This window comes from Otolemur garnettii, unplaced genomic scaffold, assembly GCF_000181295.1.
Source record: "Otolemur garnettii isolate 467f Iridium unplaced genomic scaffold, OtoGar3 scaffold00005, whole genome shotgun sequence".
Classification (NCBI taxonomy): Eukaryota; Metazoa; Chordata; class Mammalia; order Primates; family Galagidae; genus Otolemur; species Otolemur garnettii.
Window position 1 is genome coordinate 18,715,001 of NW_003852400.1, and position 17,355 is coordinate 18,732,355.

Below are 17,355 nucleotides of genomic sequence, written 5' to 3' on the forward strand. Positions count from 1 at the left end.
AAAAAAAAAAAAAAAAAATATTATATCAAAAAAGAAATTCTTGGTCAATCCCAAAGACTATGGAATAAAAAAAAAAACCTAAAAGCCTTCTGTGGCCTTTACTCCATGGACAGGTTCGTGGAATAGAGAAGGCCTTAGGTCTTTTGAGGCAGACTGCCCCCTGGTAAAATATTATCCAAGTATTTCATATCTGTTTGGAGTAAAGTCATAAAGAAAGGAACCCTTCTCCTAGAAATATTGATTTTGTGATTAACTAAGAGCAAGGCTTTCTTTTTCTGATTGTTTAATTTAGAAGGTGAGGTATGTTGAGAGAGAGGTGTGGGGGAGCTCTAATATCAAATGAAACCTCTGGCAAACATAGCACAGTGTCCCATTCTTTGGAAATGCTTAAGTAACAAAAGAGCTTCTATATATAGTATTTTGGTTGACTGCTGCAAATTCATGTAGTTTTTGCTGTTATTAATTTCACTTAATTAGAAAGGAGCAAGTCAGTGTTGCCAGATCCTTCTTAATTTCTTACTCAAAGCAGTAAAATGGGAATTATTCCTGAATCCTTATCTTAGGTTCAGCAAATTTTCTCCTTAGAATTAGAGAGATTGCTCAAATCTCCAACCAGTTTTGCCACCAACCAAATAGGATATGTTGGAGTATAACATATCCTCAGGCCACAGACTGATACCCTGGCTGCACAGCATGACGTGAGCAGGAGGTAAGTAGGTGAAGCTTCATCTCTATTTACAGCTGCTCCCCACTGCTCCCATCACTGTCTGGGCCCTGCCTCCTGTCAGGTCAGCAGTGACATTAGCATTAGATTCTCATGGGACTGTGAATCCTACTGTAAACTGTGCACGTGAGGGATCTGAGTTGTCGCTGTTTATGAGAAAGTAATGAGTGGGGATCTGTGACAGAGTTGTATGTGCTTGTATGTTATCCAGAAACCATTTCCCCCCACCCCCACCCCTGGTCTGTGGAAAAATTGTCTTCTAATTGAAACCAATCCCTGGTGCCAAAAAGGCTGGGGACCACTGATCTATAGGATAACCATCTTCTAGAGATGTGAAAAGGAATTCTTTTACTGGTGAGAGGTTAGCTAGAAAGTTTAACTCCTCTGGAAATCCAAGATTCTGCTAGGCTATCAGGGCAGCCCCACTTTGAATAACTGGCAGTGGGGCTTGAATAAGTGAGATTATCCCGTCTACTGTAGAGCCTTTCATTATTTAGAAATGACAGCACCTTAAAGCTGGATTCTCTGAATTGTTATGTAGGCCATTGCAGGTGCCCACAGGAACTCGCATCCCTTCATGGGCTCATGCTCAGCCAAAGCAGCAACATGCAAGTACTGTGGACTCACCTGGTTAGTGTTTCGCTTTGCTTTTTGACTTTAAATTCAGACTAAACTTTAATATAAGAAGTTTTGATAATAACTGGTGAACTTCATCTTTTTGAAAGGTAGTGTAGCTCTCTTCCTGTGGTGTAACCATAGCAACTGACAAGGACCAGAGAAAGAGAGCTTTCACACATGCTGTGCTAATTACTCTTGTCCTGTAGTTTTCCTTCAGCTGGAGGATGCAGTTTAATAAATTTTGCATGAGTAAGCATGTTTGGGCATGAACTGTATGAACACATAACAACATCTTCATCAAAACTATTTGGAAAAATATATACTCGTATTTGTGCTTCAAGGTCCTTCTTTTTTAATTTTTTTTGAGTCATTGTTTTAGTAATTTGCCTCCTTCCTGGAAAGTTTTGGAATATTTTTAATGTTATCAACCAAACATGAACACTTTTAGAGTTAAAACCTCTTGTTCATCAATATACAGCATACTTTCCAGAAGAAACTGTTTTAATTAACTACATTGAAGAATGATCCATCAAACAATGCAGAAGAATATATATTAAAAATACAATAACGTTCTTCATTCTGTATGACACATTTACTGCAAACCATCTTAACAAGGTCAGTCTTAAGGCTTTAAAAAGTTAGATATTGAAAACTTATTCCCACTGTTGTGTTGGGGTGTTATGTGGGCCCTCTGAATGAAGTTGGGTCCATCTCTGACCCTCAAATATGGGGAGAAGGAGAATAGGGTAAATAAAAAGCTTTTTCTACTTGTATTTTCCACCAATATTTGACAAGTTTAGCACATTTATATTCAGAGTGAATAGAATTGATCTGAAGTCATGTGTACTTATTTTGATTTATACTGTTTCTAGGTTATTTTAAGGTCTTTTCTTCCTTTACAACCGAGGATATAAAAATTTTTTATAATTAGCCTGATCTCAGCTGTCAAAGAAAGACTCAATTTTTTTTCATTCTTCTATCTCTCAGGCTTGCTTTCTGACAGCAGGGCCTGGGGAAAACCAAGGGAATCAAGCCTGGATGTTTTTATCATCCCACTTGCCTTGACAATAGCATATGGATGGTGTCAGAATCTATTTCAGGACTTAGCCATAGCTCTTTGGTCTCTGTATAGGAGCATCATCATCTCAGGAACCGCATCTTTTGATGGGGTTACTAATTCTGGGCATACTCTCCTGTCATCCTGATTGTCCTATCCATTGTTCACTTTTGCCTGAATTGAGGTAGGATAAACCTTGCAAAGAAAAGAAGTAACAGATTATGGAAATCTGTTATCAAAAATATTTACTCCATACCCAGAAGGAAAAAAAAAGTCATTTTATCCTAAGGACATTTTTACTAAATTTTTTATCACAGCTTAATTTACAGTCTCCAAGATGTAGAAACAACCTAAATTCCCATCAACCCAGGAATGGATTCATAAACTGTGGTATATGTATACCTGGAATACTATTCTGCCATAAAAAGATGGTGACTTTACATCTTTTATATTAACCTGGATTGAGTTGAAACACATTGTACTTAGTAAAGTATCACAAGAATGGACAAGTAAATATCCAGTGTACTCAATACTAATATGAAGCCAGTAGATGAACTAGTCCATGCCCACTTAAGAGAAAAACTCAAGTCAATTCAAGTTGGGGGAAGGAGGAAGAGAGGGGATGGGTATGTTTCCACCTGACGGGCCCAATGTAAGGGAATATGGCACACGCCTCCTGGGTGCGGGACACAGCTACCTCAGGGACTTCACTGAGCAAATGCAAAATTGTAACCTAATTGTGTGTACCCTCCTATTTATCCAAAATAAAAAAAATAAATAGTAAGTAGTTACTCCATTCACATGCAGAAAAATTAGGGACCAGCAATATGTAAGTACGTTTGTGTGTGTATAATCTGTACATTTTAATGTGGGGAACTTACAAATGTTAGCTAGCTTATAATATACCATTGCATTATTATTAAAACAGCATTGTAGGAAAAACTGAATGACTTGTACCATGATTGAATTAATTAAAAATTCTTTGTCTGCTCAGCTACCCTATAATTTTAATACTATCACAATGAAATTCCATGTTAATAAACAAGAAACAGTTGTGTTTGTGAGGACTTCATAAATAATTTTAAATAATCAGAGTATTAAAATGATTGTCATGGTAGGTTTACCGTAAAAATGTTTTATGTGCTTTAAGCATCACAGTGGTAAACAATACCTTATGCTTGTCACTAATCTACATAGCCAGATAGAAAGATATTATATAGGGTTTTTTTCTTTTAAAAAATGACATCTATAAATTTTTGTGATTTTTTTAAAAAAAGACATATGTATTTACTGCACAAAACTTAGAAAAACTCAAAAAAAATTTACTTAAAAAAATTGAGTAATCCTATATTCAAGAGGTAGCTACTGAAGACATTTAAATATATTTTCTGCTAGTCTTTTTTCTATGCATGACTATTTAAGGTTATGAGGTCAAACTGCATTCATTTTTTTTTCACTTATTATTGTGACCATTTTCTCAGTTTTTAAAAATTCTTAGAAAAGACTGTAATTTATTACATACTGTTTCAAATCTGTATCATCAGATTTTATTTTACTATTCCTTTGTAATTATTTATTTGAATGGTTTTCGAATGAGCTTTTCAAATAAGCGTTTCCTAATGTATGTTTGACAGAACACTGAAATCATAAGGTTTGGGAAAACCCTTTGAGAAAATATGCTGTTCTTGCAGATTCACAACGCACATTATAAAAATTAAGGGCACTGAGAAGTCTTCCCATTTGGAGACAGTTTAACTTTCCAAATCTGTTTATTTTTCAAAGTTTTTTGACCAAGAAACCCTTTCTTATAACATAAATTTGTAACTCTCAAAACTAGAGTTTTATGAAGCATAGGTAGTGCTTTAGATAATCCGAGATATTTCTAAGCTTCCATGTTGTATCTGATAGTGTAAGAATCATTTGTTTATGCTGTGATATTTTCATAGACTTGTGATACCAGGCTTTATTAGGAAAAATAAATGACTTAATGGTTATTGACATGTATTTGAGACAGAGAGACCACAGAATGCTTTCCCCAGCCTTCCTATTAACCTTGACATTGCATTTGCAATTCCGTATTACAATATCATGTTTGACCTTTTTAAATTATAAGCATTCAAATTCAAATTGCCTTGTCCTACTAATGCCTGCTAAACTTCTCTGTGTTTCATGTAATTCACAGGTCTTGCAAGAGCAAAATCCGTCCCTAGCCACACATACTCCAATGAAGTGGTTACCTTGTGGTACAGACCTCCAGATGTCCTCCTAGGCTCGACAGAGTATTCCACCTGCCTTGACATGTGGTGAGAAATGGAAACTTTATTCTAGCTAATCTATCTGTAGTGCTTGGTCTGGGTCAAGCCTAGACAAACATCCTAACAGTTTGAATGAAGATTAATGGGGCAGGAGTGTTTGCCTGTGTGTGGCAATACTGAGGGATTTTTAAAACGTGATTTGGAATCTTCCCTAATCAGAGGCTCCCTTGCAGATGGTGTCTAGTAATGGTTCCTGATGGACAGGGGCAGAGACATTTATCTAACTGTCAATACTGTGATTTTCCTCCCTCCGGGTCTTAATTTATGGTTTTATTTTATAACACACAGCAGTAAAGTTGGGAGTAATCCAACTTTTTGTTATCTCCAAACAGCAATAAAGTTAGGAGTAACAGGAGAATGTTTAAATTCACAGCAAAGCTCAGACAAGTGATCTGAAAATTTTGGTACTATTGGGAACTAACTTGGCTTACTTGGGATACGAACAATATCCCCAAAACTGATACCAGTTATCCAAAGTGAAATAAGATGATCACTTGTTAAAAATATTATAAGTTTAATTTCAGTAGAGTCTAAGTTTCACTAAATGGTTTAACAAAGCTTAAAAATTCGTTTTATGTGGTTAAGTGACTGGCAGGATTTAATGCATAATTATTATTAACGGTGATCTGTGCAGAGTTATGTGATCTAAATCAAATATTCAAATAAGGGAATAATCTTATTTTTAGCATGCAGGACAGATTTACCAGTGACTGTCAACATGTCTTTTATTATTCTCTTTTATTAGTAGAAAAATCTTTTTTCTATATTCACAGTTATCTTCAAAATAAAATAACTCACATAGCACATGATAATTTTATAAGAGGAATCATCTCCCCTAAATGATTATGACCTCATAAATAGAATTCAGCGATGTTCATATAATATTTATGACGTCAATAAAACTTCACCTTTGTTATTTATCTTACTGTTATGTACTTCACTGCTCTCCCCTCAGTAATCGTGGCTTTTTGCAAGTTAGGCTGTGTTGAGGCCTGGCTTCTTCCCTGATGTTTCTGATTGAAATATTTTATTGTGAGAAATCAATGAATTTCCTTATAGTGACAGGCATGGTGTAGATTTTCTTAATTTAGGTTCCAAACATTCCCCTAGGAATAAGATTTTATAATTTGTAAAGCTACTGAAAATATCTACAACATTCTGTGTATACGGCAATATATTTATTTTTATGGGGTATACATCTGTAGCTTTCAATAGAGTTCACAAAATAATCTAGATCAGCACACAGCATAAGGTCTGTTCTCATAAATTTTGTAGTAAAGCTTACACCAAATCTAATACCATTTTAATTTATTCTGAACACTGAGAATAAAGACGATCATCTATCATTGATGGACTGAGCTAATCCATTTTTAAAATCACTCTTTTCTCTTCTCTTCTCTTTTCTTTTCTTTCTTTCTTTTTTTTTTTGGAAGTTTCTTTTTACACGCATTTTTTTTTCCTGAAGTCTAGGTGGGAGCTTAGACAAAACAGATTTGGGGATAATTAGTTGAGATGGAGGAAAAGGTTGAAAATAAAGACCAAGAAATGCATCAGGGTATCACGTACATTCTCATTCTCTTCCTACTTACTGCCTTAGAACTGACCGTTGGCTATGTAAATAATCATTACTATGTTCTGGAGTTGTGCCTTGTTTTTCTCTATTTTTTGGGTAGAGAATTCTAGGTTATCTTTCAATGAGGTCAGTTAAGGACTTTGCTAATAAAACATAGATTGGAAACATTTGTGGCTTGGGCCAATTTTTGTCTTAGTTGCTTGGTAGATTGGTCAGTTAAAGCAGTACCCTCAGAATCCGGAGAAGCTGTTTTTTTATCCACTAGGTGACTAAGGGCTAATTTTTCCTAAACCATTAAAAGTGCTCTCAAGTATTGTGCAAAGAACCATATGGACTGTGACTTGTTAATGCCTGTTTTAAGGTGTAGTATTAACACAGGATTTGATTTCCAGCATGTGCCTCTTTTCCTCCCTATGTGTGTTCTTTCTCTCAAGGAAGACACTTTCTGCCAATTTGCTTTGAACAGAGACATAATGGAAGCATAAGAAGACTGTTATTTAAGTGGCAGGGAGGAAAACTGATAGAAAATGGTAGACCCCAAATGCCCTTTGTCTGCATGCCAAGATTATTCATTGCCAAAAACAAACAGCACATGCGTTAGGTCTGAGCAGCTTCTCGTTCTTACTGGCTTTTCACTTCTAAGCAGAGATTCGTTCTGAATCAGATTTCATTCCAAGTGATTGTCTGAAAGCTATTTTGTTATTATCCTGTAAGTCGGGTAAAATGTATGTATTTTTCCAGTTAGAGAGATGTTCACAGGCACTGATTTCTGCATAATCAATGCCATCGATGCTAGGTATTCAGGGACCCAGAAATGGGACTATAATTGAGTCATGGCTCAGCTGTGCCAAAGAGAAGGGCAAATATTAACTCACGGACAATAGCAGGGAGGCAGGTGGCACTGGTTTCAGGCACTTTTACAGTTCATTTACCATCGCGGGGCAATAGAGTAGTAACTAAAAATTAACGATCCCTACACAGTGTTACATTTTCCACTTTTCTGTTTAAATAGCCACAGGCAATAAAAATATTAATGAAGACACATATGCATTAACACTGTCAGCACGCGCCGGAAATCCGAGCTGGCCATGTTAAGATTTACTCCCCAGGAGTGAAGACACTGCGCTGTTGGAGAACTCATCAAGAAAGACAGGTTTTGATACCTTTGTGCCGGCCCTCCTCCCCCCCAAGGAGATTTTAAGCAGAGGAATCAAATTGAAAATTGCCTCTGTATAACGTCTCTTAATTTTTGGATTTTATAACTCTTTTTACGTCAAGGCATAGGGAAATCATTGCTAAGCTTCTAAGCGAAAAAAAGCTTAACTGAATTCTGAAAACCACATTAAGACAAGTGCAGATGTAAAAAGCAGCTTATCTATGTCGTTCTTCCCTTGCCAGGGAGCTCTTCTCTCACTGGTAAGGTCACTGCTCAAAATAAGCCTTATATTGCTTTATAGAGCTCATAAATATGTTTAGGGCTGCATTTGTTTTTTTAGATAGAAAAGCAGAAGGTCACCTGGGATCAATTTTTAATATAGAGTGGCTTTAAGTTATCTGTCGCTAATAAAGGACTATTTCATCAAGATCACAGTGCTTTTGGAGGGTGGAAATACGTCGTAGCACTGACCCGAGGTTTCAACGTCAGCGTCCCAGCACAGCATATGAAGAATGATAGCGCGTCAGGCTCTGCCTTTCATCATCTTTTTAAAAGCTAATTAACATATTAACTATGCTTGTCAAAATGTGGGGCAAATCACTTATAAATAAGCCTGTCAAATGTAATGAGATTGCATATTAAATCATCCGTTTCTCTATTACATCTCTGATTTAAGATTAAAATTAATTTATCTAACAATGTAGCAGCTGGGCGGTTAGAAGAAATTTCCATACCAGTTTCAATGTATAGAAAAATGCATCAACGTTGAATTTGCATGTGATAGAAAAGAAATTGCCTGTTTATTAAGTATTATAAGGCCATTTAGCATTGCTTTTATTAAATAAGCCTAATCACCACACACGTTGGCAATATACGAAGCTCTGCCATCATCTTTAATGATCTCTCTTGACCCAGGAAATTTATGTAATAAAGGAAGATTTAGGTTTATTTACCAGTGTTTTAAATAACAGTGAAATGAACCCTCCCACAGCCCCTTCCCTGAAAATAAATTTGTCCTATATGGGCTCCTATGGTTTAATCTGAGGCTTGAGTCACAATAGTAATACTGATAGCTATTTTAATTGAACACAAACTGTATTCTAAGCCCCGTTAATGTATTTTCGTTACTTGCCTATTATACCTTCACACAGTGAAAGCAACAAAAACCCTAAAGAGACTAAATTATAGTATAGCTAAAGTCATGCAGTTGTTGAATAGAACCAACATTCAAACTCAAAGATAACCCACTCAAAGCCCTTTCTTTTTACAACATATTACATAATCTGTTAAAATGATTTAGAAGAAATTGGTTATTTTACTACTAAAGTGACTCAATAAAATTCCTATTTGTATCGTTTAGGTCAGCGGTTCTCAACCTTCCTAAGCCGCGGCCCTTTAATGCAGTTCCTGTGGGTTTAGTTGTAATACAATTCCGCTGGTTGAGGTTGTGCTCTGAGTCTTATGTCCTTTGCATAGTTCATATGTAGTGGGAGGCTTTCACTCTCACACGACAGCCCATGGACGGCCTCTTCTGACTTCAGTGTTGTAGCAGATTCTCCTAGGTCATTTTATTCAAGGAGGAGTTTTTAAGCATTAACTAAGACATGAATCATTGGATTGAATACATTTTCATGGGACCAGTATCTATGCTGGCGTAATTTTCCCAATTTCTAGTCATTACTCATTTACCACTTCTGCTGAACTGGATGAGTCCATGTAAAAAGGAATGGTAGTAAAAATGAGAATTTGAGTTCGTGAGCTACATCAAGTCATCTATCTGTCAGTACTATTTGCACATTTTCTAATTAATTAGGCCACAAGACCAAGAAGGATATGAATTAGTTACTGTTAAATGTAACAACTCTTTAAGAGCTCTTGAGAGCTGCTCAAATGATGGATGATCCAAGAAGCTCGGGGCCGTTGCTGACAGTGCAATGGAATGTGGATGTAGCAGAAGAACCAGGGGCAGTCAGGAAGGTATCCAGGTGATTGAAGGCATCCAGGTGACATCACACTCCCACTACTGAAGTCCTTTAAAATTCAGGAGACCATATAGTTTATCATCATCAGAACACCCTTGAGAGTTATTAATTATTCCGCCAGGATAATAGGTGTGAGAGAGAGATAGAACAATGACATGTGGTCCCCTTTCTCTAACACATTAGAGCAATAATTTGCTAAATACTACTAGTCAGAAGAAACTTAATACATTTGAGTGTTTAATTTATACCTAAGGACTTCTGTCTACAAATTCAAAGTCCTTGCAAAAAAAATGATAGTACATCGCCTAATAATGGATGCTCTCCATAAGCACAGTTCTTTAATATCAGATTATTCTGGCATTATAGAGTGGCTACCAAAGTGCTGAATTTAGTGGCAGCCTTGGAGGCTGAAAGGAAGCAGTTTTATTGTTCTATCAAAAGTCTAGTGTGCTCACGGTTTTTACACGCCCTTGTTGTTCATCAGTGTGTACATTTGTGGGAGAAAGTATGTATGCATGTTTCTAGTGGATATGTTTGGTCACTTGCTAGTGATAAATTAGCTGAATGACAATATATAAAATGGGACATTGTATGTAATCTTCATTATTAAATAGTTCTCTTATTTCTAATTAAAGTTGACAAAATAATTGGCTACCCCAAAACTGGTTTGGGGATGGTTTTTAAATAGGCAACCACAGAGACTAAGTTGCACGACAGTTGCCTCACTGGCTTTTAAGAATAACGAGATGTTTACATGTAGGATTTTTTAAGAAATATAAACCTCTACAGAGGTTAAGAATAGTGTTCTTACTAGCTCTTAGTAAGTCAATTAGCCAGATTAAATATATAGCATTTCTCTTGGGGTAATGAAGGTGCTTTATTGGGTTTTATGCAAATTAATATACCATCTGTGTCTTGAGAATTAGAGATAATTTTTCACCCCTGATATTCTGATCTATTGTGTGTGTGTATGTGTGTTTTAATTTAGAAATGTAGGATGGCCACAAAGTTTGTGTGCAATTTAAAACAGTTGTCTAATAATAAATTGATGCTCAAGGCCTTCGGGCATGGTAACCCTCCCTTCATGGCCTTCCAGTGTTCTGTTTGTCAGGGTGTTTAACATGTGATTCCATTTAGATTCTGACAAATTTTACAAGATGTAAGTAGCAGTCTTTTGCTGTGTAAAGGAGAGTGCTAGAAAACACACTGACTTTAGTTAGTTTTAGATTTTCTCTGGCTTTTCTTAGCTGTGTGACTTTAAGTTGAACAAATCCCTTAGCTACAGTTTCCCAGTCAGAAAACTATGATAATAAAACTTATTTCAGGTACAACCAATAACTAATATACTAATACTGGTATATCAGTAACAATAGAGAAACCATGATCTCTTGCCTCATCTATCTTTACCTTGTTTAGCAAGGAGTATTTACCTCCAAATGTCTTAAGTGCTTGTTTGTGTTGCTGTTTATTGACTTACTATTTTAGACATCACCTACTAAGGAGACATTGTGGTAAATAAGAATTTAACTTTATTCCATCAATCTTCCCCCACTCCACTTTCACCTCATCCTCTCAGAACAGAATCTGTTGTCACATCTTAAACATTAATATGTAAATGTTATTTATGGTTAAGTCAACTACTGTTCAAGATTATGTATTTTTTCTTGTATAGCCTTTTGCTTTTCCTGGACTTAGTAAATGTCTGTGATTTTTATTAATTTAGTTTTTGTCCCTATTGCTAATTATTTATAGTTATAGAAAAATTCATCATTTTGATATCAGATTTTCAGGTTCTTGGTCCAGCGATTCAATGAATGAAGCGACAGACACAGGATCAACAGTAGGTTAGGTTTTATTAGGTTTTATTCAACAGGTGTTACAGCTCTCACAAAGAGCCAAACCTCCTTGCAGAGCAGGATCAGCAGTAAGATAGGTTTTATAATACAAGTGTTACAGCTCTTACAAAGAGCCAAACCTCCTTGCAGAGCAGGATCAGCAATAATACAAGTGTTACAGCTCTTACAAAGAGCCAAACCTCCTTGCTCTCCTGCTCTCTCTTGGAGGTCTCCGTTTGGGCTCTCTGCTTAGGGGCCTATATAGGGGCCATTGTCCAATGAGCTTTCGGGTCCTGAAAACAGACCAATTAGGGATGCACTGAAGGAAATTGACCTGCCAGAAGTCCACGTGAGGGGGCAGTACGGTGCCGGGGGTGCCAGTGTCTTCCCCCGCTTGTGTCCAGTGAATTCCTCCATTTGCCACAATAGCAGCAGGTCGAGGGTCAAGATGGCCGGTCTTAGTGCCACCTTGTCCAGTATCAATTTACTTTTGAAATGGTATTTTCCACATGTTCAAACACATCACCAAAGTTTTTAAATTCCATTTAGTTTGAAGTCTACTATTTTCTATCAGTTTTCCTCTCTTCTGCTTGAATAATAGTCTTCTTATGCTTCCATTATGTCTCTGTTCAAAGCAAATTGGCAGAAAGTGTCTTCCTTGAAAGAATGAACACACACAGGGAAGAAAAGAGGCACATGCTAGAAATCAAATATTATATTATTGTTATGCCTTAGAACAGATCATATGGCACTTTGTACAATACTTGAAAAAGCACTTTTAAAGATTGGGAAAAATTAGCTCCTCATGTAGACAAAAACAGCTTCTGATTCTGAGGGTGCAGCCTTAATTGAACTGGTCTGTCAAGCAACTAAGACAAAAATTGGCCACAAGCTACAAATGTTTCCAGTGTATGTTTTATTATTGACCTCATCGAAAGACAACCTAGAATTCTCTACTGAAACATTAAGAGAACAATAGGCCTTAATGCCTGAACATAAGTAATGAATATTTGCATAGCCAACTCTCAGTTATAAGGCAGGGAGTAGGAAGGGACTGAGATATTTAGTAACTGATATCCTGATGCATTCCTTGGCCTTTATTTTCAACCTTTTCCTCCATCACAGCTAATTATACCAATATCTATTTTGACAACTTTCTCCCTCAACTTTTTTTCTTGGGACTTCTGTCCCTCAGCTCTCTTGATTTCTTGCCTTAGCACACTTGAACATTCGTCACCAGGCTTTCGTGTGTCCTCCACCCACCCCAACCCTCACATTGCCCCCCCCACCACACACACACACACACACACACACACACGTTCAAAGCAAACTGGCAATAATGTTGCTGCTGGGAAGTATGATTTCAGCCTACTTCTCAAAGCTATTGTCCCTTTAAGTCTGTTCTCCACTTTCTTCTGTTCTTGCCTCTGTTCTACCTGTGTGACTCTTAGGGAATGCATCCTCCCTTCACTACTAATTGGAAACCAGTGAGAGGAGAGGATGTTTGGATGTTTTTTTCTAATTCTTCCCTGCAGTAGGCCATGTTTTTCATAAGGGCTGACTACAACTTCTGTGGGAAGCTCTCTTTTGGCTGTTGCCATTAATAGACTCCATAACATTTGACCTTTTAGTTCTAGGGGGAGTAGTGGCTTCTTGCTGTTGCTAGCCTCTGAGTATTTCAGTATGTCTTATTGGTTTCCTTATACCTCTGTTAGTGATCACTTCTGGTTTGAATTCACTTTCCTTCTAGAGCTTTACTGATTACAGTTTCTATGTATCTGGATTCTGTGTCTTTCTCCTTTAGTTTCCTAAGAAGGAATGCTTTAGAGATACAGTTTTCTAATTGTTTGTTTTCTGAAAATGTCTTTATTCTACTCTCAGAAATGATTAATGAAGTTTAGCCTAGTATATAATAATAATTATAGTAATGTAATAATGCTATATTATATATACTACACTGTATATACAATAATTATAATAATGTATAGTATACTTGATTATAAGTTTTTCTTTCTCAGAATTTTCCATGCATTGCTTCATTTCCTTAGAACTTGTAGCATTGCTGATGTGAAGTATGATTTCATTCTACTTCTCAGTCATTGGTGTGCCACCTCATACTTCCTCTGTGAAGACTATTTGGTTCTCCTCTCTGAAGAGAGGTTGGTATTCTGAAATTCCTCAATGATATGCCTTGGTAGTATCTTTTTAAATCAGTGCTAGGTGGGGGCCCTTCAATATAAAGATTTATGTGTTTCACTTCTTAGAAAGCTTCTTAAGTTTGTTTTTAAAAATGATTCTTTCCGCTGGATGCAGTGGCTTACTTCTGTAATCCCAGCACTGTGGGAGGCTGAGGCAGGAGGATTGCTTGGACTCAGGAGTTTGAGATTTGTCTGAGCGAGAGTATGACCCTGGCTCAATAAAAAATTGAAATACCAAGCCAGATGCGACAGTGAGCACCTGTAATCCCAGTGGCTTGGGGAGGCTGAGGCAGCAGGATGCCCACAGCCTGAGTCTAAGGTTGCAGTCAGCTGTGACACCACTGCACTCTGCTCAGGGAATAGGGTAGGACTCTGTCTCAACAACAACAACAAAAGATGTCTTTCCTTCCATCTTCTCTGTCCTCACTTTCTGGAAAATTTGTACTAGTTTGATGTTGGAGCTTCTATCTCTTTATAGCCTGAGCCAAAAATAAGATCCCCATCTCTAGAAGGAAGGAAGGAGGGAAGGAGGGGAAGGAAAAGAAAGAAAGGAAAGAAAGGAAGGGAAAAGGAAGAAAGAAAGAAAAGAAAAAACAACCAGGCATGGTGTTGTATGTTGTAGTCCCAGATATTCTCTGGAGTCAAGGAGTTTGAGGTTGCAATGAGCTAGGATGATACCATTGCACTCTAGCCAAGGTAGCAGAGTGAGACTGGTCTTTTCTTTCTTATTTTATAATTTTTATGTTATAAACCTTTTATTTAAAAAAATTTTTTTTTAATTTTTATCTAAAAATTAGTTATTGTGTGTGTGTAAAATTGTTTCTGCTTCTGATCTCCATTGGAAGCTTTCTTCAAATACAGGAATGGAAGGATCCTTGACTATCTATTTAATTTTATAAATTAAACACTATAAATCTTATACTCAGGAGGGACCAATTGACTGGTCCATTTTTGTTTCATTTTGTTTTGTTTTGTTTTTGTTTTGAGACAGAGTCTCAGTCTGTCACCCTGGCTAGAGTGCAGATAGCTCACTGTAATCTCAAACTCCTGGGCTCAGCTTCCTGTGTAGCTGAGACTATAGGAACCTGGCACCACACCTGGCTATTTTTTTTCTGTTTTTGGTAGAGACAGGGTTTCACTCTTGCTCAAGCTGGTCTTGAATTCCTGAGTTCAAATGATCCTCCCACCTCAGCCTCCCAAAGTGCTAGGATTACAGGCATGAACCACCATGCTGTGCCCAGGTCAGTTTATTGTACATTGTTCAAAGAAGGAGCTGGACTTTTCCTTGGAAAATCTTCATATGTCAGTATCTTAAGGCCTGTTCTTTGTTCTTCCTTGGTAGCCAACACCCTCAGAGCAGAATGGAAGGACGGAGCTGATGATCACACAGATCAGTTAGCACATTTTTCACTTGATTCCCCTTTTCCGGCATATTGCCTCACCCTGCTCTCTGCTGAACTTTTATCCTCAATGTGAAGGCTTATGCATTAAATTTTATGTGTCCTGCTGGTGTGTGTGTTTGGGGTGAGGTGGGAGATAGCCAAAGAAGATCTATGAGACAATTGCTCTGTGTACAAACTTTCCAGCTGTCAGACTCAGCTTATACTTCTTCATAACATATGCCTCCAAGGCCTGAGCATGTTCGCGTTGACGTAAGTGAATACCATAATCTATAACTTGAAGTTGTGACTGCCTGTGGTCTGCCTCAGTTGTCCTATCTTTAGTCACATCTTCTGGAAACAGGTCATTGCTCATCCACTTGTGCCTGCCATATATTTCTTTTATTTATGTTTTGTTTGTTTGTGTTTTTAAGAGATAGGGTCTCAACTGTGTCCCCCAGGCTGGAATTCAGTGGCTCACTCATAGCTCACTGCAGTGGAGAACTTGGAACTCAAGTGATCTTCCTGCCTCAGCTTTCTGAAATACTGGGATTATATGCCCAAACTTGTATTGCTTAACTGACAAGTTGGGCACTTTGGAGAGGAAAAGAGGACCCTATATGCATTCTATCACATGTCCTGCTCCTGTTGATAATTTAATATTCATGGCTTTAGCTGTAAGCAATTGAACAAGGTCTTTGCCATATAGAAGTATGTGATTTTGCTGGGGCACAGATTTAAGTTTCAGATGCCAATGAGTGGGAATCAATCAAACAGCATAGTGTAGGCAGGAACTTCATGACTACTGACGTCTTAGTGTAGTGGTGGAACTTTATAGTCCTTACCATTTAACTCTTGGTGGAATAATAACATTACTTATGAAAATAAGCTTGAAATGAAAGCTATCCACTGGTTGATGAGCTGGTACAGAAAAGAGATAAAATGTGAGGTCATAATCCTGAAAAAGATAAAAATCTTTCATGAATTTAAAGAGTAGATTGCGTGGAATATCCACAACTATTCCAGGCAGTAGAAAATGTCTAATCCAGTGAAGGCAGGGAGGTGGGTTGTTAACCTACATGTGCAGGGAAAACATGATCGAATGGAAATGTGATTGGAGAGAAACTAGCAGCCTTCAGAAACACCACTGTGTGACCATAGTAAAGAGATGAGGATGTCTACATCAGGCTGCTTACTGAAGGATGTAAGTGGGGGCTTCTGTACTGTTACCACAGTTGTGTATCAATTCCTCAGGACACTCCATTATCTAGAGTGTATTCTAATTAAGAATCGCATTTCCACTCACTGATATCTTGCTGTATGAACTAATATGACTTAAACGTATTAGTAGCAGTTCTGATTTTAGATGTTATATTGTATAATTGATAAGCTTAGACTTTTTAAAAAATTTTGTTCCTCAAATGCAGCATCCTTAGATTCCTGTTGGTAGATGTCATGAGAAAAAAAGGTAAAGACATAAAACAATAACTGGAAAGGATTGAAGTCAAAGTCAACTAACATAATCTACCAGTGGCCGATAAACAGCCTGTTACATTTCATTAAAAATAAAACAGAAGAAATTCATAACACGTGACAGGCGCTTAGCGATTACTAATGACTGACTCTTGAGTAGCTTCCTGTTTTCCCACACACATGTGGGTAGCTCATCTTTTACTGTGGCATTTTGTATTTCTCCGTATTTCCATGTGAGACAATAGATTCCAAGAATGGGCTGTTTGAATAATTGCATTTTCTGTAGAGCGTGGCAAGGCTTTTCTCATTTTTATTGATTGATAATTCAAATGAGTCTTTCTTTATTACTAGCTTTTACCATGTTTGCTTTTGAAACAGAATATGCTCATAGCCTAGTGAAAACTCAGTGAATTAAAAACTTCATTATAGTAAGTATATAAATTTTCGTCTGTTTGTCATATTTATTCCTAACATGTTTAATTTAGAAACTGCTTTATAATTGTAGTAACCCTGGGAAATCAACTCAAACTTTTGTTTCACTGTAGTTTTGTAGTCATGTAAGAAGGTACTTGGTTAATATTCCCACACTGGATATGGTGAGTGGTAGCACAAGAGGGAAAAAACTCCCCCAAATAAAACAAACAAACAAACAAAAAAACCCTCTAGAATCCCAGGGCAGCCCCTTTCCCACAAAGATATCTTGTATAGGGTGGACATAAAGTTTGTGTGCAATTTCAAATACTTGTAACTTTAAGTTGCACATGAACTTTATGTCCATACCGTATAATATGAGTCTCTTTATTCATTCATTTATGCATTCATTCATTCAGAAAAACGTTACCGAATTTCCAGCCATGCAAAATGAAAAAGACCTGGTTCCTACCCTCAAGCAGCACCCACAGCCACTGTCACACAACTGTAGAGGGTACCCTTCATGTTGTAATCTGTGTGTAGTGTCAGTCTGTATGGACCCATTCCACAGAAGATTTTTGAGAACATGCCATGGAACCTACAGACTAAACAAACAAAAAAAAAGTCTCGGCTC

The 17,355-nt window shown here is 37.1% G+C and overlaps 1 protein-coding gene across 1 annotated transcript in view; it reads left to right on the top strand.

The window, feature by feature from the left end:
• The window catches only part of CDK14 (cyclin dependent kinase 14), a 615,387-nt gene that overhangs the window by 378,450 nt on the left and 219,582 nt on the right, over window positions 1–17,355 (top strand). The window contains exon 9 of the mRNA XM_012811338.2: window positions 4,582–4,702. Within this exon, the coding sequence (XP_012666792.1) occupies window positions 4,582–4,702 (121 nt within the window). The remainder of the gene's footprint in view (window positions 1–4,581; window positions 4,703–17,355) is intronic.